We start from the raw sequence: 18883 nt of genomic DNA, 5'->3' as shown, positions 1-18883 counted from the left end.
TGCTTCAAATCATCAGGACTGGGTCCTGGGTGTTGAGATTGCGTCATGACAATAGAAACATGTATTCTTTCCAAATTAGGTTGCAATTCTTTTGCGTGCATGCAGACGTTGCCGAGCTACCTGAATCCTATGGCGGCAATTATGCGTGCTAGGTTGATCTGTTGCGACAATCCAATTATGCAGCATAGGTTGCTCTATCGCTCTGGTCAAGTTTGTAACTCAGGCCACGTAGAAGAGTGCTTTGTCACTAGAAATGAATTTCAGCCCAGCTATAATAAAAGTCAACGTGGGCCTGCAGTACCTCATTATCACTAGAAAAGAAAAACAAACATTCCAGCATACTATTTTCAGATTAAAGCGCACGCCTCAGAACAATTAAGAAGTTAGTTAGGAAGTGGTAGCTGACACAAGCAGTTCACAAGGACAATGAGTGAATCAAGAGAATCCGATCATTTTTCAGCTTGAGTTATATACATATGCCTCACACAGGATGGCATCAGAGCTCTTGCTAAAGCTTTGACCATTCCATACTAAAATGTAGTACTGTACTGACAAAAAAAATCAGATACTACTCCTATCCTAATGCTTGTGTTTCAAGAAAATGTAAATGCCTTCATTCCTCAATGGATATCAGGCATCATACTTCCTCTAATCTCCTAGAAAGTATGTCAGATACAATTTTCAGATTCACGGTTTTCAGATTTGTGTATTGTTCAGATAAGATAAATTAAAGGCCTCCTGGAGACCTTGTTTGCTCAAAAGTGCCTAACGGGAGGGCTTTTTAACCTTTCATAAAACCTCATAGGCTAAGCTATTTAAAAATGTAATATTCCATCTCTTTTGATTTGCAACCTCCAGTCCATCACATTTATTTCGTATAAACACGTCCCAATCTAAAGAAGCAGCACTGTTATTCATAATACATGATGCAATCACCATTTATGTATTTTATGAATACATATGCAACAGCAGTTGTTAGGTCATATATCTTAATACTGCTAGTGCAAGCATAGGCGAATATGATTCTACATGGCACTGCATGATCAATATGACATGAAAAATACATATAAGTAGATAGAAAGCCGAAATCGATCCTACCTGCTAGTCCAAAATAGAGCTCAGTGGAAAATAAAGATAGCAGGGCATACATGGATCAAAACTAAGACACTAAGTAAGATGATCATGCTATCTAATCCTTTGCAACTGAGGTTCATATGGCTTGTGGTTTTCTTAGCATCTGAGACTGAAAGACCTTAATGGGAATTGATGCTCAAACTGTCTAGTTTCTAATATGGTGAGAAGGTCAGAACCAGTGGTGGAGCCAGAAAATTTCGATAGCCTCGGCAAACTTTAGTATCACTCAGAACCTCAATAATTTATTACTAAAAATATGCTCTAATTTATAAAGAAACATCCAAATATTAAAATTTCAAAAGAAGGAACAAGTGACAATGATTACCTCGCTACAAAAGCTTCATTGACCCACCAATAATTTTTCAACCATAGTACGTACCTTCAAATGAACTGTATAAATAAACAAAAATGGATTGGTTATTTAGTTCCTCATCTCCTCTATTGTAAGATACAAGAAAAATGTTCACAAGTAGATAATGAGACATACATAAAGAAAATGCTAACTAAGCAAGTCTACGGTTACTAGGTAATTGCATTTTTCGAGTCTTGATGCCTTGGAGCCGCTGAAGAATGGATTCTTCATCCAGTAATTTAAATAGATTTCACTCAATGTAACAAATCATCAAATTATTGAACCATTTATCTAACATCTTGTTGCACAATTTAGACTTGATTATTTTCATTGCTGAGAATGCTCTTTCAACGGTTGCCGTTGACACGAGCAAAAATAATACTGACTCAATGAGCATGTAAACCAATGGGAATACCAAATGTTTATCAGTTTTAACCATCTTCGCTGCCAAACTTGCAATATCTTTGCAAGTAGCAAATGCAGCATGTCTCCTCACATGAAGAACATAGGTCTAAAGTTGATCACTTATTATTGCACGATCGTGAAATGAGAAATCTGAGTAATAAATTTCAGCGAGTCAAGCAAGACGGTTGACACCAAACTTGGAGAGAATTTTTGGATCAAGACAAGATAAGCATGCTAATAACTCTGCAGTTGCTTCACCAAACCGATGATTCATCGCAGCACAAATTTGGTCAACAACAACATGTGAGAGTTCATTTGTGATACCAAGCAATCTTAACAAAAGCTTTAGAATGAAAGCAAATTGAAAGCGTCCCATTTTTTCAATAAAACCGGCAGCTTGACTTGGTCCACGCCCATCCTCATGGACCATACAAAGCCCCTCTATTACAGAATCCCACAATTGGGAAAAACGAACTAAAGTTGTACGATGTGAACCCCACCTAGTATCTCCAGGTCTAGCAAGATTGGTTTCTTGATTCATGCCTCTTTCTGTAGATGTCTCACCCCTTTCAAGAATTTCTTTAACTTTTTATGATGACTTTCCACTAATGCATCCTGTCTCTTGCAAGAAGCACTTGTTTTGTTCACAATCAATGAGGAGTACTAAAAGAAATCATGAATAGGTGAGCAATAATTTGTGATAGAAACAACTACCAATTGCAATTGGTGCACAAAACAATAGACATAAAAACATGTGGGTTTTCATCTAGAATCTTTTTATGTAAACCATTAAATTCACCTCTCATATTTGAAGCCCCATCATAATCTTGTCATTGTATATGAGAAATAGACAGCTTGTGTTGATCAAGGAAACCAAATACAACTCCCTTGAGTGCCTCAGATGTAGTATCAGTGACATGTTCAAGAGCAAGAAACCATTCAACAACATTTCCTTCATTATTCACATACCTACAATAGGAAAATGCAGTATGATTAAATAGAGAAGTATAGGAAAATGTTAAATGGAACAATGAATCAGTTACTAACCTCAAAATTATTGCCATTTGCTCTTTAAATGATATGTCATGTGACTCATCAATTAGCATGACAAATTGTCTCTCACCAATCTCTCCCATAATCAACTCAATTATTTCTTCTGCACAACATCTTGCAAGATCCTTTTGTATGTCTCTGAAAGTCATTTGACAATTTAATCCACAACGGTCATAAGCATTTATCACTTCTTCATTTTGATCTTTCACCAAGATATCAACTCTAGAAGGTTGCCCTTGTTTAATGAGATCAAAGATTCATTATGGACACAAAAAGTCATACCTTGCCCTAAGAGATATCTTGAACACCGTAGAGTAGAGCTCAAACAGATTTGATGCATTTCTTCGGCAAGTTGACTAACATTAGAGAGTATTCTTGACACACTTTGTCTTTGATATGTGAAACCATCACATTTCTTCACACAATTATTGTGGCTGCTACCTACCCCACCAACATGCTCCAGCAACGCTTTATATGCATGCTAGAAATAATCATAACCAAAGTGCTCTGCCCTTCCTAGATTTTTAAAGAGAAAGCAATAGAAATAATATGTTGCATCCTTTGACTTGCTATACTCTATTCAATTATATTTCTTATACCATGAATGCGAAATGCTCTCTTGTCTTTGCGAGGAAAAGTGCAATTAGTGGGTTGGGTCGGACCCTTCAATATATATACCCTCCTTACTTCAACTTGAAATTTAGAAGCATACTCACAAATTTGCTTCCTTAGAGTAGGATCAGATATGATTTCATCTTGATTAGATTCATTGACAACATTATCTGTTTGGTTGTGGACATTGCCGTATATTTTTGCTTCCTTGAGTTATTTGATTTTCACCTCTTGCGCTAGTATCACCATTGTTTCTTGTAGTGTGAACCAGTAATCTCCTCATTTCTAAAAATTTATAAATCATATTACCACAATTTATAAATATGACAACTAGGAGATGTTCAGATTTTTATCCCCATAGTCGAGTTCTTCCTTTTTATAGTATTTTTGTTGAGGACAAAAAAGAGAGAAGGAAATAAGAAAATATCTCGTCATGAAGCCATTCATTCATCCGCTTCGAAACCCTAATCCTCACTTCTGTGCCACTGCAGCCAGCAATGGCGCACCTGTTCTGCCCGTCCGTGCTCTCCTCCTTCAGTCCTTGCGTCTGTGACAACGTTGGTTGTAACTTGGGTACGGGCGCACGGCGGGTCGATAGCATGGGTCCACCTTGCAGAGGTGGCTTCAACACAGGTGCACAACAGGTTAGTGACACGGGCCTGCCTCAAGGATGGGGAGCTCCGTACGGTCTCATGACAAGTCAGCAGCTCAAGCCAGTTATAGGGACGACACATGGAGGGTTAGAAACACCAAATGGGGAATTTTGGATTGAATAGTGGCCTCTTAGCTCCTCCAGGGCTGCCCTTTGCCCCTTTCCAAATGATTTGTTGGGCTATTGCCTTTTCCAACTGGTCCAACTTTAATTTTGTCTAAGTTGAAGCTACCAAAGTGCAGTTGGACAATATTCATTCTCCATGACGGGCGTTGTGGATCCCGGGAGGCGGCCCAGGGTCATAGGTAGGGATGGCAATAGGCACAATACCCACGAGTGGAAGCTATACAAATCCATGTCCACGAGCTAATTCCCAAACTCGTGGCTACACCCATTACACGCCATGGGTAAGAAATGCCACACATGCCCGTCGCTCGCGGGAATCACATACCTATAGGCACACCCATTGCCTCACGCGGTGCGTCTTCCTTAGGTGGTGGTGTGACGTGGGGGCATGGCAGATCTGACCGACGATGGTGCGGCTCGGGTGTTCGATGAGGTGGGGTGGATGGGGACAATGAGATGGGGTAGAGGTGGGACGGACATGGATGGTGAGGTGGGGCAAACGGAGATGGCGGTGCAGCTCAGACGTTCAATGAGGTGGGTGAAGGTGGGGCAGACATGTAGGTCGATGAGCAGCCGGCGGAGGGCGACGAGCGGTAGTGTCGAGGGTTGATCCCTGACAATATATCCGGGGTGTACCAGACGATGGGCACATTGATCTACGTTTCTGGTGGGTTTGTGTCTGTGTGTCCAAGGGACTCAAGAACATAAGGATTTATCTAGGTTCAGACCTTCCGTGGGGTAATAGCCCTACATTGTGTGTATTTTCTTATGGAGTGTATCAAATGGTTACAGAGTGTCCTCCTCTTGCCATCCCAGTCTCCACCCCTTTATATACTAGGGGAGAAGATGTCGATACAAATGGGTTGACAGCGTAGTCTACTTAGGTGCGACAATATGAACTTAGAAGTTTAGCACAGATGAATTAGGCGCACTATTATCTTATCCATTTAACACTTACTATTGAATACTTAATTTCTATATGTTCCTAATTTTGACCCTTGAGTTGTGATTTCTATGTAGTATTTATGATAATATAGGAGATAAAGGGTATGTGAATCAATGGTTAGCAGTTTACTTTTCAATATGCATAAATGTGGAAGATGCAGTGCATGCTGTTCTTGGGAATGATCTGAGAATTAAGAGTGCACTGTCACACACATCGATGATATGAGATAGCCAATTTGGCGTTTGGATGGCGACATCAATTGTAACCCGCTTTCTGAGAGTAAAACTTGATAACATAAACATGTTCTTGATGTTTATATGCTTGGCATATGCAATTTCCATGCTTACCTCTTTTTATTCTTGCTTATGTTCAATCCTGATAGCACACATTAATTCTTATTCTTGTTTATCTGCTGCTGTATATTCTTTTCACTAATATATGCATATTGCACAACAAGTTCATGGTTCATGATGGTTAAAATTAAATTTGTAAGAAAATCCTAAAAATGAATTTAGATTGCGTAACCTATTATGTCATCTCCCGTTTGGGAGTGTTCGATGATAAGTATGATTTGGCAACTCATCATATTTATAAGAAGAAGTTCCCGAATTGTCCATGTACTTTGGATAGTTCGAGGATATGTGATCCGAGTAGTAGGTTTCTGTGCTCTTGTATGGTTCTAGAGAGAATTTTGATGGTGTTTCTATGTTGTTCTCCAGATACAAACCCTCTTGGCTCGTTGTTGAGACGTGTATTTGGAGAACAGCGGAGAGGTGTTGCCAAAATTTTCTCCAAAATAGTACAAGAGCATGGAAACCTACTCAGGGCACATATCCCCAAATGGGATTAGGACCTATCTTTGCCTATTAGAAATTAGCTAGGATCCTTTGCTTTAGATAAGAAATACATCATATTTTTATAAATTTATATAAAAGTGAATATAGTTACTAAGACTTATACAATTGTATTTGTATATTTGTATCTACTAGATGTATGCCTATGAGTCATCGAGATTTTCTAACAAAGCACAAGCTCTTAGTCAGACATCTGCGCAACCAGGTCCCAGTGAAGCAATAGTACAAAAGGCAAGGGCACAAATAAAGTGTCCGACTGAAAAGATCACCATCACGAAAATCGATGATAACGACGTGCCTATGGAAAAGAAGGCCCTGCAGATGTTACGGAAGCTCGCATGCCTTAATGCTCGGGAGAGGGTGCCATTGACCCTTTCGAAGTTCGATGACCTCACTGTGGATCAAAAGAATGCCTTGTTCAATGATGGTGTCAATACATTTCTGGAGTTCCTAGAGAACATGAAGGTGAAGGCTTGCAGGGCTGCTATGAAAATGATCGCCAAACTTTGGAGAAGCCACAAGAACAAGCTTGTGAATGAGTATATGGCAAAAGAGTTGGAGCCCTTCAGCAAATACCCATATATTAAAAGAGAGGATAGGGAAGATTTTGTGGCGTTGAAGAGCTCTGAGACGTTCCAAACAGAGAGTTCCAAAGAAGCAGCTTTGGTCAAAGAACAAGCAGAATCACAACCTAGGCACGGGCGGGTATATGGGGAAAAGGGATAAATGGAAGGCGGAGGATGCAAAGTTATCCAACAAAGGCCGCAAGAATCCTTGTTTGCAATTCCTAGGATGATCTCAATTGTATTTAAACGTGAGGGGTATGTTATCAGATAGTGGAGAAATCACCTTCGAATCCAGTGAAACCGAGATAGTCACTCAAAAGGTGAAAGAAATAGCAACTCACTCCTCCAAAGGTTCATTCACTGGGGTTAGAGAACATGACGTGCTCTCCACTATGCTGGGAAATCCTAAGCACCCAGGTCGTGTTCGAGGCGTGTCCAGTTCCTAGGGCTGGAAGTCTGGCTTCCCCGAACACGTCAGGATGTATATGAAGAGGAAGAGGTCGGTCCCAATAGATGTGGAAGAATTGACCTATTCAATCAGGGATATCCTTTATCAAGACGCCTTGCCCATGTTTGCAGCACAGGGAGTCATAATTCCTAGTGCACCAGTGGGTGGTAGCCCCATTGCTAGACACAAGAGTAGTCAAGCCTCCAGGGAGGTTGAACAACCTATCTTCTCTCTATCTGTGGAGCCCGATACCATAGACCTTCTCGATGGACCCACACCATGCTCGCTGGTCATAAGATCTGGAGGCTACTATATTGAGGTTGCAAAGGGTCAGGTGCATCCAAATGTTCAGGTGTTCCATATAGTCTCGATATGTCCTGGCTATGCCGTGGTCTTTGTGGATTTTGTACATACCAATGCAGTGGACACAGATTTATGTGTCCCCCCTAATGATGAAATCCAAAAACTGAGTCAAGCTCGTCTTCAAAGGATCCAATGGAAGAGGGGGGCATCGTGGTGCACACGATATCTAGGAGTGATCCACCTGGATGTTCAAGTTCCCTACCCCAATCTCAGCCTCGAGATGCGCTAGTTGTGTTGCCTTTGCCCACTCCGCCATCTACAATTAAGCAACCCGAGGGCAGCCCAGAGAAGAAGAATAAGCCTTTGCTCACTCCGCCATCTGCAAGTAAGAAACATGAGGGCAACCTAGAGAAGAAGAAGAAGTCTAGGATAGGATCCAAGAAGCAGCTGCCAAAGAAATCCTAGTCCTCTCGTAAGGACTCAATCGCCGAGAAGCGTTGGATAGGGGAAGCTTGGACTAAGGCAAACCCAAAATTCAAGCTTGGGAAGCCCTTGCTGCCAGTAGATCCACGTCAGTAGGCGGGATAACCTTGTGTTGAGTTGCATAATTACTACCTGCAAGGTTGTAGAGAGAAGAAGGTTTTCATTGTCTTATATTACCAAAATCGCCACTTCTTGACTGGGGATGACTACTTCCTCGTGGGTTTCTATAGTTTGATAGGGCTTACAATGTAAAGCATCGTAATAACCCCACGTCCAGGCCATCGAGGTTGAAGAGGTCGTATAAGTTGTTCATTAATTATTACCATTAAATTCTCCAATCTAACTAATTTTGGATGTGTAGACACTTGACACAAGAAATGAGGAAGAATGAGCCCTTCGGATTCCTTGACCCCTAAAATATGATGATTTTCTTGATGGAACAATAAAGAGAATTTGTTGTGGAATATGTGGCTAGGGTAATGAGCCACTTTTCGAAGAGGGACTACCTGATGGCCACCCACAACATGGGTGGCTATTGGATCTTATTGGTCATTGCCCCCAAGTGGAACTTGGTATGGTATCTCAATTCATCAAGACCAGTGGTGGGATCTAACAGTGAACAGGGAAAACATGACTATACTTTCATCAAACAAATCCTTGACGAATAAGCTCTTCATGATTTAGGTTACATATTGAATTTTTCAAACTTACACCAAATGTTGACTATTGGATCCCTCTTTGTATGTAGGGTTTTTGACATATATATGCGTTGTGATCCGAAGTACGATCTGAAGGAGCCCCGCACACTGACACATAAGACCGTCTTCGTGGTAAGTGCCAGCAGACATATTTGTAAATACTCTACTACTACATTTTTTTCCTTTCGAACTTACGATTTTTTCCCTCTCCAGTGCCACAAGTAACCACCGAGCAACTCCAGTAGATTCTAAATTGCGCATCACATGCTGCTATTCATGGCAGCAAAGGATATGAAATCCCCAGATGTAAGATAATTGCATAGTCTTTTTATAGCTGTTTTTATTCATTACAAAATCCGATGATAAAATGATTTTGCTCATGCTAATTGCGTACTTTTTTCATAACTGCGTTCATTCAGCAGGAATTCAGCTTACCGGACGGCAACATCGAGGATTCTGCACTCTCCAACATTAGAGCATAGATCGTCTCGTTATTAGTGACCTAAGTAGTCTCTTCGATAGGTGAGTTCTATTGTAGGGAGGCAAGGCTCTGACTTATATAATTTGTGGTTGCACTTTCGACTTATGTAGTTTGTAACTATCTTTATGTGGACTTGCGTTATTGCACGTTTCGAGGACTTTTGATTATGTAATGTGTGGTTGTATATCTCGTGACTTGGTCCCTACAATATGGGTATATATCTTAAAATGAATGGTGATTATGGCATGAATGTATCTGGATGTGTCTTATTTGCAGGAGAAGATGGCTACCAAATACTGATATTGCTTCAGGATGTAGCCAGGAAACAGGTAAATCCCTTCGAGGGATGAGAATATTAGTGACAGGTGGTAAATTCACCGTCGCTGATGACCGAGTCCTAGTGACGGGTAGCTTTCCAACCCGTCTCTGGAACTCAGTCATTAGAGATGGGTTGGAAAGATAACTGTCACTAATGACTCATAACACCCCATCACTAATGACTCGGGCACCAGTGACAGGTAGCTACAACCCGTCACTGGTTCTAGATAATTAGTGATGGGTGGTAAATACACCCATCACTAATGATTCGGTCACCAGTGACGGTTTGTTGTTAGCACCCATCACTAATGACAAAGTCTAAGAGACGGGTTGGAAATCTACCTGTCACTAATGATTTAGTAACCAGTGACGGGTGGTAACAACCCGTCACTGATGACTCGGATATTAGTGACGGTTTGTGGTTAACACCCGTTACTAATGACTAAGTCTTAGAGATAGGTTGGAAAGCTACCCATCATTGGGTATTGATAATTAGTGACGAGTGGTACATACACCCATCACTAATGATGGCCACAGTGTGGACAACAGGCCTGCTTAGGCTATAGAAGACGCATTTTAGTGACGGATGTCAATTATGATCTATCACTGGTAATTGTCATTAGTGATGGATCCCAATCCGTCACTAATATTTTATCATTAGTGACGTAATAAGAGTGACGGATGCAGTAACCGTCACTAATGATGGTTATCATCCGATACTAATGTGCTGTTCTAGCGTAGTGGTCCAACCTTCTCGTGCTGTTATTTAGAAATATAAACACCATTTTTATCTTGTAGTTTATAATCTTACACCAAATATTCAGCATGGGCGTCACTTGCGTTGATTACCATTCAATAACAATGTATTGAGTATAGTATAATTTGAGGGGCAACGGAATCTGTAAGTTACCGAGAAATCATAAGCTTATTACTGTTTTGCAGTACCCCCCCCCCCCACCGGGGTCCAAAAAAGGAGCCTCTTTTTTTTTTTAGACGGAAAGGAACTTCCATTAGTAACCAGCTCTAGGCATATCGCTGAAAACATGGGAAATTACAAAGTCTGGTGCATGATCTAGCCACAGGCTAAAATCATCAACACCCAGATTAGCACCAAAGGTAGCTAGACAGTGTGCAGCAGAATTACAAGATCTGGGACATTTTCGAATGGTACACCGAGTAAACTCTAACCTCATCCTTCCCCTATTTTCTTTGAAAAGAACCCATAGCTCAGCACGATCAAAAATTTCAGCTGAAAGAGCAGTAGCCAGGTTCAAAGCATCAATTTCTAGAATGACCACCACCAGGCCAAGCGAGGCCGCAAGTTCTAAACCTTTCATACATGCAATTGTTTCAGCATGAAGAGCACTTGATAAAAATTGTAGGGAGCCAGCAGCAGCTGCCAGAAATTCACCCCGGTGATTTCGGATGATAGAACCCCATCCTCCGCTCTTAGTATATATGTTGAAAGCACCATCACAATTAATTTTACACACATCTATCGGTGGGGGACATCATCTTTCTATGTGGCCTGGTATTCTACCAGAGCTTGACGACTTGAAATTTTGCATTTCAGCAAGATGGAGGGCAATAGAACTAAAAATTTCATCAGCATGCCTCCTCTTCTCCCCCTGATTTGCTTTGTTTCTCACTGACCAAAAACACCACATTAAGATAACAGCTTTCAACTGAGCCTCTTCATCAAGTGATAAGAATTTTATCATGACATCCAGAGCTGATGTGAGAGTGGCAAGATATGCTCTTAGTTCTTCCAGATTGAAACTTCTCCATATTTCTTTAACAAACTTACATTTGAAGAAAAGGTGGCCACAATCCTCATAAAATGGAAACACATGGGACATCTGGTGTCTAATGATATACCTTTCCTAGCAATACTAGCCCAGACTGGATGACTATTATGTGCAAGCCGCCACAGAAACATCTTGATTTTATTTGACTTGCAGTCCTCAAATTTTCTTCCACACTAAGCTTCCCTGTTGGTCCGCAAATGAAGAATCATTAGAATGGCTGAGGTGATCATGCCACTTAATTCCCAACGCATATGCAGATTTGACAGAAAACAATCCTTTGGTTTTAGGGTGCCACGTAATTGTATCCTCCATATTATCATGCAGTGGGATTGATAGAATATAGTTCACATCATTATGATAAAACGTATCTTGTACCAATTGTACATCCCAACTCCCTGTGATTGGATTGCTCAGGTCATTCACCCTTTGTAGAATGGAATGAGTCCCTGATGTGATAACATGTCTAGTTTTGCCCTGGGGATCCATGGATCAGACCAAATATTCACCGCAGTCCCATCGCTAATGCGCCAAATCATTCCTTCCTTTAATAGTTGTACCTCTCTAAAGGTACTGCACCAAGTATATGAGATACCTCCTTTTGGCCTAGCATGTAAGATATTACTAGAAGGATAGTACATAGCATGGAGAACTTGGGCACATAAAGTTTAGCTGTGTTAGGAGGCGCCATCCCTGCCAGGCCAGCATAGCAATATTAAAGATATGCATATCTCTGAACCCTAAGCCACCGAATTTCTTGGACCTTGTGAGTTTCTGCCAACCAATCCAATGGATTTTATTGGTTTTATCTTGTTGGCTCCACCAATACCTACCAATCATAGAACTCAATTCATCACACAAGCCTTTGGTTATATCAAAATAGGACATAGCATATGTTGGAATTGCTTGTGCCACTGCTTTTATAACGATCTCTTTCCCAGCTTCGGATAACAATTTCTCTTGCCAACCTTGTATCCAAGCCACTGCTTCAAAAGCTTTCTTCTTTGATTTCTCAATATAAACAGGGAGTCCCAAGTATGTGTCATTTCGTGCCACTTTTATAATACCTAACTCGGCCAGCATCTGGTTCTTGACATATACTGAAATATTTTCACTAAACATTGCAGCATTTTTGTCCTTATTTATCACTTGACCCGATGCACTTTCATACAAACAAAGAATATGTTGTAAACATCTGGCTCCTTCGATGCTGACTTTAATAAATATCAGTGAATCATCAACAAAAAAGAGGTGATTGATACAAGGAGCCCCGGGGCAAATTTTAACACCTTCAATAAGACCTCTTCTTTCAGCATCTTCCATAAGTGCAAAGAAACCTTCAGCACACAAAATAAAAAGACAGGGAGATAAAGGACCTCCCTATCGAGGACCTCTCCTAGGCAATATATTTTCAGTGTACTCACCATTCACCTTGATTTTATAAGTTACAAAGTTACACATAGCATAATGAGATGGATCCATCTTTCATGAAAACCCATCCTCCTCATGATATTCCTTAGGAACACCCGTTCAATCCTATCATAGGCTTTACTCATGTTGAGTTTAAAAGCAGCTAGGCCATTCTTCCGTGCTCTTCTGTTGCGCATATGATGTGTCAACTCATAAGCTAATAAGATATTATCCGTGATGAGATGTCCCGGCACAAAAGCACTCTATGAAGGAGCAATGATCTCTGAAAGGATAGTTTTAAGATGGTTGGCAAGAACTTTTTATACCAGTTTATACAACACGTTGCATAGACTAATTGATCAAAGATCTTTGATCTTTTCTAGGTTCTTGACTTTTGGTATTAAGATAGTAATTGTATCATTGCAACTTGGGGCATTGAACCACCATTCAATACTGCTAGCACCTCCATCTTTACGTTTTCACCAAGCAATGACCAGAATTGCTTGTAGAAGATGGAGGGCACACCGTCAGGCCCGGGAGCTTTGAATTCCCCAATGGCTTGCAAAGCACCCCACACCTTCTCCTCAGTAAAATGTTTGATAAGCATCCTGTTCATCTCATTTGTAACATGAGGTGAAACACATCGCAACACCTCCTCCATTTGGGTACCTGCATGAGAAAGGAAGAGGCTTTTATAGTGGTTAGCAATATAATTTTTTAGTCTACTTCCTTCTACTACCGAGGAGCGCCTCGTCTTCTCGCCTTCTGCTGCTCCACTCCACTCCACTCTGATCTGATGTGACGCCTGCCTCGTAAACCGAGTCGACCAGCCACTACTAACTCTTCCCTCTTCCGTGCTCTCCGCCTTCCACTGCTGGTTCCTTCCTTCCTTCCGATTCATGGTCATGGCCTTCTGGGGTAATTTTTACCAGCTTGATCATCCATCATCGCTCTAGCTTTTCTCCTCGTTTTGCTTCATCTTTGCTCGCAATCTTGCTAATCGATCTTTGCTTTGGATTTGCCGCCATCCATGGTCGAATCGCAGGGGTGGTAGTGCATCCCGGCGTGCCGTACATCCATGAGCCCTCCCGCGGCCGCCGCCTCAAGATCCGCCAGGTGCAACAGTCTCTCTCTCTCTCTCTCTCTCTCTCTCTCTCTCTCTAGCGCGCGCGTTTTCTTTGTGTATTTGTGGTGATAGTAAGAGGCCATTTTTGTTTTGTCCTCTTGTCCAATGAAAAAAATATGTTCCGTTAGTGTGTCTTGTCTGTACCAAGACAAAATGATAGGATGCCGACACAACTAGTTAACAGAGGATGCAAAAAATTGCTACATATTTGGATTTCCTTCTTCAAAGTTTTTTTTTGTACTTGCTCTTGTTGATTATGGTTTGTTGGATGGTTAGAGCTTTTATTTTGTCATTGTATATAGATGGCAGCAGAAGCATTAAGTGGATATTAGAATGGCAGCTATCTATCCTTTGTAGGCAAATGAAAGGAAAGGATTCTCCTCTTGGAACGCTTCAGTAGATGAGACTCATGACTCATGAGACAGTAGCCTTGCAAGAGCAGCAGCCTTTCCAGCTGCCACCGATATTAATCTGTATGCGTGGGTTTTATTGCTGCACATCTATGGTTTAACGAATCACATTTATGATTGACTTCAGAAACTTTCTTCACTGGATCTTCACTAATCGCATCGATGCAATGTGAGAGCCTTTATGGTTTAGCACATCGATCTTCAGTCTCAGTCTCTTACAGAGTTAGTGTTTGTTGTTCTGTTTGGACATCTTCAATCCAATGCTTTGCCGGATGTCGTGATTGACTACTCATGTTATGTATAGATATACTGCGGAAGAGAGGTCCCAATCCAAGCACTCCCATTGCTTCCGGAGTCTCCTTATATGATGCTAGTTTCAGCATCATTTCCTCTTCAGGGGTGTACGAATATGTGCCTCATCAATTCCGAGCCATTTAGCATTGCCACAAAAATACTTCTTCCTTTTACTTTTGGATGCAATAATTAGTTGAAACTTCAAAGCATCTTTTTTTCCGCACTGTGAACGTATCTTTTTTCAGTCATAAAATGTACCAAAATCTTATCACAGCTACCAAAATTTCACGCAGATAACTTGATTCCATGAAGAAAAGCGACCCACAATCTGGCCCTTGCGATTGTTCGATTTGTTCACAAGAATTACTTTTTATCCTCCCCTCATTTGTGCACTTGTTCCTAAAACTCAAATTTTAAACTGATTCTGTTTGTGGATGCAATCCTGGTTTTTAATTTCGTCCTTTATAGTCTTCATACATGAACCAACTTCTCTCTGGTGCATGCTCGCAAACTCAAAGTTTGTGAAATAAAATCATGACAATTCCAGCTTCTACCTATATGTTCTTTGTGCAAAATGAATTTTTGTACATTTGTTTCATTGACTTCAAAGTTTAATAGGATAAATGTTTATTGTCTGCAACTGACTTAGTTTTGTTTTATTTTGTTCTAATTTATTAATCTAGGCCTAGCTTCCTTATACCTCTTTTTAGAAAAATGTGTGAATCTTGAAGCAAAGTAGGTTACATTAGGCTAATCCATAAATTAGTTTTGAATCTGCCGATTTTGGTGATTTAGCAATCAGTTGACATGTTATATATGGCAAACCATTTTATTTATTTGTTTATTTTTTAATCAGCTAGGTTGACAGTATTGCAAAACCATAATTCCTTTACAATTAGGATATTAGGCTCTGGACTGATGGCTTTGAATTATTTGTGTTAATTGTGGTGTACAAAAGCCCAATTATGCATTGTCCAATACTCCAATAAAAGATTACAAAAAGTAATTGTCACTTATAGTTTCCCATCGATAGTGATGAACCCAATCACACATTAATTGTATTGTAACAATTCCCTCCCTTTTATTATTTATGGAGATGTAGTAGTTCAGTGTGTCCATTTCTACATTAAAACCCTCATTTAAACAGCTCTTCACTATCGAAGCATGAATTCATTTTGATGGTTTATTTTCAGGCTATGCTAGGCAATTATGGTGATGCTGGTTGGAGCTTGCTAGAGTGCAATGTTGGCGATAAGGAGCCTGTGAGACTCTGTGCATTGAATCCTACAGACGCTTTCATGTGCCATATAAAGCTAGAATATGAGGAGAAGGAAAATGTCATCCTCACAGTTTCTGGGAATGGCTCTATTCATTTGTCAGGATACTATATTCATTCTCGCAATGGTGATCATGGCGACTGTAGTGACAAGCTCACTCGTAAATCTGCAAGTGTTACATGCTTGGAGAGAACACATAAAGGCGATGAGGCTGATGGAAAGAATGATGCTTCTCCAAAGGAGCCTATAATTAGTGAGGCTGATGGCAAGAATGATGTTTATCTAAAGGAGCCTATAGTTAGTGAAGATGGCGATGAGGCTAATGGTAAGAATGGCGCTTCTCCAAAGGTTGCTATAGTTAGTGAGGCAGATGCCAAGAATGATGCTCCTCTGAAGGAGCCTGTAGTTAAGAGAAGGGCAACCAAGAAGTATGTTGAACTCAGTGTCTTGGTTCCTCAGTTATCCTATTTAATTTAAACTAACATTTGCTTCCTGCTTGAAATATAGTAGCGCTATGCTGTGCACTGAAGCATTGATTTTGTCTAACAGGAGAAGGACCAAAACGTTGGGAAAGGAGCATATGCTAAGCGATCAAAATAATGACATGGGACAGGTGAATGTTCAAAAAGATTCTAAAATCATGTAAGTATATTTTATAAAACATTTTAAAATTCAATCACTTGCATTTGGTAGTTCTTGGTCAAGCAACATTTTCCTATTGCCCAAATACACTAGTGTATTTGATATTTAGATAATGGAAGGGTCTTCCATCCTCTGCATGTAATACATTTGATACATAGTGCAAAGTATCTCTTGTTTCTCTATTAAAAATTAAAAGTATCTCTTGTTCAATAGGGAGTCCAACGCAGTGCATATTGTGCCAACTCAAGATCAGGAGGTTACACGTGAAGGCAATGTTGTCCAATGTAGTGCGGCTGCTACAAATCAAAGAATCCGAGAAACAAGTCCTCTAATAACGTAATGAACGAAACTGGTCACATCATCTACCTAAATCACCTCAGTTCCCAATTATGTGTGCGTCACAGCGTATATGTTTCGATGTTTCATGTTTGTAGGGATAAAGGTTTCTTTTTTATTGGTGCTACTGAGCTACAAGGTGTCGAAAAACAAAATGAAGATGCTGAACATAGTGGAAGTATACATGCTGGAAAGGGTCCTATCCACAAAGTAACACTCGATGATGGGATAAGAATAGAGGATCTGAATGTGGGAAAGGCTAATGGCAAAATTGCATCAGATGGCAGCAAGGTCCTCCTCAACTGTACTTGCGTCATTATTAATCTATACAATCTTTATTGTGCTCTTTCTATGGATACATCTGATATATACATGTAAAGATGGTACTTCGTAGCACCTTTTGAGCTCTAGAATATAAGAATCTCTCTCTCTCTCTCTCTCTACAAAATAATTACTGTTGAGATTTGTTGACCGTCTTAAATAATTCACTACAAAAACGGGCTTACAGTTTGATACACCAGATACCCTTCTAGAAAACTAACAGATTAACCATTACATGGTTTTTTGTGCAGGTTACTGTGAAATATGTTTGTAAGTTGATGAATGGGCAAGCTGTCGACCCTATGGATGACAATAACATTCTAAAGTTCAAGCTTGGCAAGTGATTGGCAAAAAGCTCTCATTTTTGTTCCATATTTGGAATCCTTAGATGCTCACAACACATTTTCCTTTTGGCTCCAGGTGCTGGAAAAGTAATTTGTGGATTGGACCTCGGCATTTCTGGTTATCATCTTGTTGGCTCTAAAGCTCAAGTCTCATCCTTTTTGAAATGATTTGGTTGAAACTAAGCTTTACTCTGTCCTGTAGGTATGCGTGTTGGTGGCAAAAGGAAACTTACCATTCCTCCCGCTCTGGGGTGAGCATATTATCTCTTTCTCATCTTTCATTCACATTTGCATGGTCACATTTTGTGCATATTTGTTGGAGGAAACTAACTGCAGTTCTTTCTTCAGCCATGGGGACAAATCAGTAGGAAACATACCAGCAAACTCATGGCTCATCTATGAAGTCGAGTTAACGGAAGTGAAGCGGTGCAAAAATGCGTCTGCTAAGGCTTGTGTAAATCCATGCTAGATGAAGGCAAGGCAGCAGAGATGGCTTCTTTTGGTTCGCTTTTAGCAGCAAACTCTCAGAAGAAATTAGTGTGATCTTTTGTGCAGTACTCTAAGATGGCTGGTACCCTATCTCTAAGATGGCCGGTAAACTTATTAGCAACCATCCTTCTATGGTGTTGTTTTGGTGGAGATTGCTGCCTGTGTATATAGAATAGCATCACTAAGCGTAGCGCTCAACTATAACTGTTCCATGTGCCTAGTCTGCTGTGTGCTCCAGCCTCCTGGATTCCTTACAAAAGGTCCAGTGAATTTGCGTGCTATTAGCGGGTGCTAAACACCTGCTTTACCTACTAGTATAAGAACTGATGCGAATGTCTGTCATTTTGAATTTACATTTCAATGCTAAATATATCCGTGTTTAGGCCATCTCCAACGGAGTCTCCAAATTTGAGGATTCTAGTGCTACAGTAATTTGCGGTCTACTGTAGCACTGGAAATTCATCTCGAACAGATCCTCCATCGTGATACAGTACTGCTACAGTGTTATGGATATCTCGAACAGATCCTCCATCGTGATACAGTACTGCTACAGTGTTATGGATAGGGATACTGTAATAGTATTTTGAGGATGAAAATTTGAGATAGCTGTTGGAGATGATTTTAGTATCTATTGACATAGCAAATTAGCTCTGGGAAAAGTGTTTGGTATCTACTGTTAAGTACAATATCCTTGTTGCCGCAGTCCAATCTAATGGCTCGTTTTTTTATGAACGCAAGATTCTCACAGAATTTCAAGAGAACAGTTAAATTTCTAAAAGCATGGAAAAGTTCCTATTCCAAGAGGAGCCTAAAAGTGTAACCATTTTTTTATTGCATAGATGCCAACTTGTGTCATCAGCAAATGATTACATTTACATCCACCAATAACAAAAGCGCTTCCCTGTTAGTGTAACATGGCTAGAACATCTCAGTTAGCTCTGTACATGTTTATGTTTTTATTATTAATATAAATATCCAGTAGGAATCTTTCCTACTGT

General features: G+C 40.3%; 1 protein-coding gene and 1 long non-coding RNA gene across 2 annotated transcripts; both read left to right on the top strand.

The window, feature by feature from the left end:
• Nucleotides 1-13396: 13396 nt before the first annotated feature.
• LOC133897826 (peptidyl-prolyl cis-trans isomerase FKBP43-like) lies at nt 13397-17396 on the top strand. Its single transcript, XM_062338655.1, has 7 exons — nt 13397-13564; nt 13692-13762; nt 15670-16181; nt 16303-16395; nt 16609-16731; nt 16830-17022; nt 17304-17396. The coding sequence occupies exons 1-7, from the start codon at nt 13546-13548 to the stop codon at nt 17394-17396; spliced, it is 1104 nt and encodes a 367-aa protein (XP_062194639.1). The 5' UTR covers nt 13397-13545.
• A 75-nt stretch (nt 17397-17471) lies between these two features.
• On the top strand, nt 17472-18130 carry LOC133896762 (uncharacterized). Its single transcript, XR_009905827.1, has 3 exons — nt 17472-17514; nt 17599-17647; nt 17745-18130. It is a non-coding gene; the product is annotated as an uncharacterized LOC133896762 (long non-coding RNA).
• The last annotated feature ends 753 nt before the right edge of the window (nt 18131-18883 follow it).

The sequence above is a fragment of the Phragmites australis genome, chromosome 17 (genome assembly GCF_958298935.1).
Source record: "Phragmites australis chromosome 17, lpPhrAust1.1, whole genome shotgun sequence".
Classification (NCBI taxonomy): domain Eukaryota; kingdom Viridiplantae; phylum Streptophyta; class Magnoliopsida; order Poales; family Poaceae; genus Phragmites; species Phragmites australis.
The sequence above is the reverse complement of the archived record's forward strand: the minus strand, read 5'-3'. Positions and strand labels throughout refer to the sequence as shown.